This window comes from Ovis aries, chromosome 4 (assembly GCF_016772045.2).
Source record: "Ovis aries strain OAR_USU_Benz2616 breed Rambouillet chromosome 4, ARS-UI_Ramb_v3.0, whole genome shotgun sequence".
NCBI lineage: Eukaryota > Metazoa > Chordata > Mammalia > Artiodactyla > Bovidae > Ovis > Ovis aries.
Window position 1 is genome coordinate 120,238,692 of NC_056057.1, and position 6,489 is coordinate 120,245,180.

At 68.7% G+C, this 6,489-nt stretch overlaps 1 protein-coding gene across 9 annotated transcripts in view; it reads left to right on the plus strand.

Annotated features, from left to right (window-relative positions):
• Window positions 1-5,986, plus strand: part of DNAJB6 (DnaJ heat shock protein family (Hsp40) member B6) — a 58,235-nt gene extending 52,249 nt beyond the window's left edge. For 7 of the 9 annotated variants that reach the window (XM_042249100.2, XM_060415241.1, XM_060415240.1 and 4 more), the window contains 2 exons: window positions 2,320-2,499; window positions 4,919-5,986. In XM_042249100.2, the coding sequence (XP_042105034.1) occupies window positions 2,320-2,499; window positions 4,919-5,001 (263 nt within the window). In that variant the 3' untranslated portion in view covers window positions 5,002-5,986. Of the gene's footprint in view, window positions 1-320; window positions 1,884-2,319; window positions 2,586-4,918 lie in introns of those variants that run through there. The other 2 variants (XM_042249101.2, XM_027969072.2) reach the window with 2 other exon arrangements.
• Window positions 5,987-6,489: the final 503 nt, after the last annotated feature.

The window sequence follows — 6,489 nt, forward strand, 5'->3', positions numbered from 1 at the left end:
TGTGGGAGGGGCCACCCCGCGTGAGAGTGCACGAGCTGCCCTTGGTTCCAGCCTCACGGGTGCGTGTGCGCCCTGGTCGGGGGTAGACGGCCGTCTGCATGCCGAGAGGACCCTGGGGCCCAGGAGGGTCCCCCCTTGGCCTACAGTGGGCCCCAGTCTTCGGGGGGATCGCCAGGCCCCGAGCCCCGAGCTCTGTGCTGTGTGCTTTTGTAAAATAAGAGCAGCTGTCGAACTTAAACATGTTTTTCATTTTATTTATATGCCACGGGGCACACGGGATCTTAGTTCCCTAACCAGGGACCGAACCCTCTCCCCCGCAGTGGAGTGGAAGCCTGGCGTCCTGTGTGCCCCACACGGCGGGCCTGGTGTCTCCAGAGAGCTTCGTGCCCAGACAGACGGCAGGTGCAGCCCCGAGGACTGAGGAGGTGCTGGGGCCGGGAGGGGCTCTGCGGCTCCCACGGGGCCCCTGTCTGTGCGCTCGCGCCCCTGGAGCCCTTCCAGAGCAGAGGGGCATCCCGCGCACAGCCTGGTGGGCTGGCCTCACCCTCACACGGACGCGCCGGGGGTTTCCCTGAGCGGGACGGGGCTGGGGGAGCCCCGCCTCTCCTGCACAGCTGATGGGCCCTGGGGTTCTGAGGTGACCCGAGGTGGGTACCGGCAGCAGGCTGACCCCCAGGATGCCCACCCTTCCACATCCAGGCCGTTGTGGGCACGTGGCTGCCCACAGTGAGCCTGTCTAGCACCTGGACACTTGGGCCCCACCTGGCGGCGCGGTGTCCCTGCAAAAGCACGTTGAAGCCCCCGGGAGTGGTCAGCCGGCTGCTTCCTGCCGGGTGGACGGGAGCCCAGTGTGGGCCTGAGGTTGACCCTCGGCGGCAGGGTTGGGCCGCCCACCCTCCCCACTTGCGTCCTGCGGATTGGAGGTCGCGTCACCGTCACGGTCATGTATTAGCTGTGGCTCTGGGGCCCCCTCCCCCGGAGTGTTCCGTGTATTTGGGGGTCATGCCTGTGTCTGTGTGCTGGACCCCACAACCCGTAGGCCCCTGGGAGCTCCCAGCCCTGCTCCGCCTCGCGCCCCTGCACTCACGCACTTTCCTCCCGCAGACGGTCGTGTCCCAGAGGCGCTCTGTTCACGCACACAGCCCGTGTCCCCGTGGTGCTGGTGACCCCTCGGGGGTGGTGAGGCAGCCCTGTGCAGGCGGGGGGCCGGGAGTAAGGGTCACAGCCCGGCTTGCTTCCTCAGCCAGCGCCCCTCGGGGTGGATGTCTGCTGTGAGAGTGGCCAGGGCCCCACGCTGACCACCAGGTACCCCTCCCTGCTGCCAGGCCTGCGTGTGTGTTGCTGGAGGGGACCATGAGGCTGGTGGCGGCCCGCCCCAGGGCGCCTGCCAGGCCTGCAGGGCGGGCAGAGGCTTCGCAGGGCGCGGCGCCCGCTCAGGAGCCCTGGAGGCGCAGGCCCCGGGTCTGGGCTCCCCAGAGTCAGCTGCGCCTGGAGGGTGAGCGCCTGTGCTCCTGGAGGAGGACTCCTTGGCCAGGGCAGGTGTGGGGTTTGGGGAGGAGGCGTGTCTGGAGAGGACAGAGGCGAGGCCCCGCGCCCCAGCACAGCACCGAGCCTGGGGCCTGGGGCCCGGTTACCAGGGCAGAGCAGGGCTTTCATCTCGGGAGCATAGCGGTCATCTTGTCCTCCCCAGGGGGCAGCGGGACTGGAGTGGGGTCTGCGGTGGGCGGGGCAGCTGAGGGGGCACTGGCGTGCATGACCCCATGCCCCCACCACCCGGGGTCCCCATTTCCCACGTTTCTGGGCTGCTGGCAGCGTGCCCTCGCGTAGGGCGCTGTGACTGCAGAGAAGGAAGCCGGAAGTCGCTCGGTGGTGGCTGCCACTTGTTTCTTTCTGGTGTTCCTGGTGTTCGCATCATATGCAGAACTTCCTCCCATTTTCGAAAAGACTGATAGAAACACAACCCCTGAGCGCGGAGGCACGGCCTCGGCCGTTTGTCTGGTGTGACAAGTGACCGAGTGTGCGGGTCCTCGGCTCAGAGCTCCAGCGGCGCTCCGGCCTGCGCGGGGGACGCGGGGAGTCTGCTGCCTCCATCGCGGCAGGGCCCACGGCCGGCCCTGCCCTCTCCCCGGGGCGATGCCCGTGCAGCACGGCCCCGCTGTTGCCCCGGGGCCAACGGGGGGCTTTCGGGATCCTTGAGCCCGGGGCCCGGCGAGGCCCAGCCTGGTCCCCCCTTTCTCTCCGCGAGGCTCAGCTCCGGCCCCGCAGGCGCGAGGACGCGGCCCCGGCCCGGCTCACGCGCGTCTCGCCCTCTGCTTTCAGGTGTGGCCGACGAGGACGCCTTCGCGGAGGAGTGCCTGCGACGAGGCCAGAGCGCGCTGCCCGCCCAGCCCGCCAGCTCCAGCGCCCGCTCGCTGCGGCCGCCGCGGCCCGCGCCCCCGCCCCGGCCGGCAGCGCACGCCGCGGGGGAGGACGAGGACGCGCCGGGCGCCTTCTGCGCAGGTGTGCACCGGGACCCCGCCCCCCGGCCGCCGCGGGGCTCCCGAGGACCGAGACGCCTCCTGTGCTGCTGCGTGCTGGCCTGACGGGTGGGTGGGGGCGGCCGTGCGCGGCCACATTAAACGGGCGCCAGGCTCCCAGCACCGCATGTGTGTGTTGACTTGGCAGAGCCTGCGGGCACAGCCTGCCCCCAGGAGCCCTCCGTCAGCCGCTTGACCCCGCTTCCCGCCCTCGTGCTGATCATGCGCGCGGCCTTGGGGCCCCCTGCCCCTGGGGGCCCTCTCGCTGGGTCCCGGGTGCCGACCTGGCCCCCCCCTCCTCCAGTGGAGGGCTCCTGCCCGGGATCACACGGGCCCTGTCCCGCCCTATTTCAGCTTCTTGACCCGCCGTTATCTTGGGGGGCCCATGGGGGTCTGTGAACTGCGGTCCTCATAGAAGGTTCTGTATCACGTCTGAGGGCACGGCTCTGTGCAGGCTGGACCTGGCTGAGTCTGGAGCCAGGCGTCGGGAATCGATAGTTGGGGTTGTTCCTCAGTTCTCAGCGATCACTTTGGTTCTCAGGGCCGGAAGTCGCCAGGCTGACCACAGCTGGCCACGAGGTGGAGGGACAGGTGGCCCCTCACCCGCCGGGTCGGGATGGCGTCTCAGTGGGGCTGACTGCACCTGGGGCAAGGCAGGGACCTGAAAGGACAGGGCCTGCTGCTTTCTTCTCCTGGAACTTACTGCTGGCAGCTTGGTGCCTGTAGCCCCCCTGGCGCCCCCTCAACGTGGAACAGGTCCAGGGCTGCCCCTGAGGACAGGGCTTGTTGTGTCCGCCCGCTGGACGCTGGGTGTGCTGGGCCCTGAGCCAGGTCCGCAGAGCCCCAGGGATGGCAGATAACCTTCTGGGTGGTCGAGTGAAAGATGGAGGCGGACAGAAGGGCTGGGTGAGTTCGGGACAGGCTTGCTGTGCCTCTTGTGGGCCTGCGGGCATGCTCCCCGGGCTCATTGCCACCTCCTGGCCCTGACGGCACGCAGGCGGGACGTGGTGGGGGACACGGCCATGAGTCCAGCTTCCTGGACACACAGGACTTGATGGGGGTCTCCTGGCTGGAAGGGGTCCCTCTGGTTGGAAGGACCTGCCTCGAGGCGCTTGTTTAGACGTCTGGTCAGGAGGTGGAACCAGGGGCCACAGTGAGGCCCATGCAGCCCGTGGGTAGTGGAGGCCAGGCCCATGCAGGGGAGGACAGTGGCTGCTGCAGGGCGTCTCGGGAGAGGAGGGTTCGGCAGGAAAAGCAAAGTGACTGTGGCCTCGCGCTTGGCCGTGGGTCCCGCCCAGGTGCCTGCAGGTGGGAGGCTGTGGTTGACACCAGCCCTGTTGACACCCGAGTGGGCCCACCCACCTCGGCGTTGATTCTGAGAAGGGGTCCCTGAGCTGGACTGCCCACCGGGTGTTGGGTCTGAGAAGGGGATCCCCGGGTGTTGCCCACCAGGTGTTGGTTCTGAGAAGGGGGTCCCTGAGTGGGCCTGCCCACCAGGTTTTGGTTCTGAGAGAAGGGGTCCCTGAGTGGGCCTGCCCACTGGGTGTTGATTCTGAGAAGGGGTCCCCGAGCAGGCCTGCCCACTGGGTGTTGGTCCTCTGAGAAGGGGTCCCCAGGTGTTGCCCACTGGATGTTGGTTCTGAGAGAAGGGGGGTCCCTGAGCGCCCTGCCCAGCGGGTGTTGGTTGTGAGAAGGGGTCCCTGAGCGCCCTGCCCACTGGGGTGTTGGTTCTGAGAAGGGGTCCCCGAGTGGGTGCAGGGCCTTTGAACAGGCTGGGGCCCCAGTGGTTTCGCTCTGAGATGCACCTGCTGCGTAATATGAAACCCGGGGCCGCTTAGGGGGCCTTCTCAGGCTTGGGGCCATGTGTGCCGGCTCATGGGTCTGCAGTGGCCCTGGTCTGGTTCTGGGCAGGACGTCACAGTCGTCTCTTCTCCCCCATACTCAGCGTCCCTGCCCCCTGCATCCGTGTGGACGCGCCCACAGGCCCTGAGCCGTTTGTGCAGAGCGGCCCTGGGTGCCTGGCTCCAGGTAGAACTCCAGAAGGCGAGTGGTTTGGGCCCTCGTCCTTCTCCCCAGCCTCGGGCAGGCAGGAAGGCGGGACATGGTCACTGCTGGGCTTCTGCCTACAGAGGAACCCCTGGGTGCTTCGGGGTGGGTTGTGGGGCCGGGCGTGGGGCAGTGGGCTCCCGGCGGGCGGGCGGGCGGGCGGGCAGGCACTCGGCCTCTGGGACCCCGGGTGCTGGTGTGAGGGGCTTTCGTTGCCGGGCATTGAGTCAGCTCGTGTTTCTGTTGGGCCTCCGATGCGGAGCAGGTGGCGTTTGCCGAGCGGTGTGTCAGCCGGGGAGGGGATGTTTAGAGCCACGCACTGCCGCCTGCAGCGTCTCACAAGCCTGTCTCCTTAGGATTCAAAGAAGGCGGCAAGAGGAAGAAGCCGAAGCACAGAGAGGAGTCGAAGAAGAAGAAGTCGACCAAGGGCCCCCTCTAGACGGCTGCGGCGGAGCAGCCGAGGGCACTCGCGTGCGGCCCGCCTCCTGCGGGGGGCGCATGGGGCGGGGGGCGCATGGGGCCGGGGGCGGGGGGGGGGGGGGGGGGGGCGGAGCCGCCGGCCGCCCCTGCCCCTCCCGCCGCGCCCGCGCGTCCCCCCTGGCGGCCACGGCCCCCCGCTGCCCGGCACACACGCGGGGTCCCGCCGCCCCGGCCGTGCGTGGCTCGGGCGTGTGTGCATGCTCTGACACGCCCTCTCCTCCTGCCGCTGCGTGTGTGAATCTAGGCTCCGTTTGAGCGCAGGGCGGTGTGAAGGTGATCTCCGACGCCGGGCGACCCCTCCCGGAGCTTCAGGGAGCCAGACCTTCCCCAGGCGACCTGGCCGCTTGAGGGCTGCAGTCACTCTCACGCTGACGGCTTTCATCCCCGTCCTCTGCAAGCAGTCCGCGCTGCACCTCAGCTCGCCCATTTCCTGGACCCGGAGCTGCTCTCCTGGCAGGAAGGCGGGAGTCTACAAGCTTCTGTCCCGCGGGGCCACCTCCGATTCCTAGTGTGGGTCTGGGCTCATCGGGTCCTGAGCACGTGCGCTGAGCTGAGAGCTAGAGCTTCGGCCCCGCTCCTCCAAAGAGCTCCCTGCCTCGGGCGGGGGTCCCCAGCTTTAGGCAGCCGCCCTGGCAGAGCCTTCCTTAACAGCGGCCCCTCGCCCTCCCCCCGGGCGCCGAGGGCTCCGTGAGAAGCTTCCGCGGGGCTCTCACAGGCCAGCGGCTCTTGCCCAGGGGCCCGGGTGTGCGGGGCGGCTCTGTGAGCGTGGGCACCAGGAGCGAGCGTGCCGCGTATGGTTTTCAGGTGACCGTGGAGGGATGTCGTGCGGGGCCCTTGGGGGGTAGAGTGGACGTTGTTTGATGCTTAGTGTGGAAAATGTAACCATGAAAGCGTAACGGATTTTAAGTGCTACCCACGTGAATAAACTAAGCGTTACTGACTGACACTCGACATCGTTTGTGAACCCCAGTTAGGAGTAAACAGAGCAACTCTTCTCCGTCATCTGTCAAGAGGGATCCAGTGAGGTTTTGGGGTCTAGGCCCTGACACGTGTGACCGCAGGGGGAGACGTCCCCACCGAGCATGGGACGGTGAGACAGCGGCCTTGCCGACGCGCGGGAAGCCGGACAGTCCCGTAGGAGTGCGTCCCGGCGGGCCGCGGTTGCGTCCCGGGCGAGGGAGGGGGACACGGCTCGGAGTTGCCCCCGTGAGGACCGGCCCCCTCTCGGCCTCTGACTGGGGTCCAGCTCAGTGGGCCACCCCGCGGAGCGTCCTGCTGCGGGGACCCAGGACGGGGCGGTCATCTGCGAGGCGTCAGCCAGCCGCCGTGCCCGCACGTGCGTCTCCACGCGGCCAGGCCGCGCTTGCGGCTCGGCCCTGCGGTCCCGCCTCCCAGGACTCCGCCCGCGGGCTGCGCCGGGAGGCAGGGGCCCGGGAGGGGGCTGGGC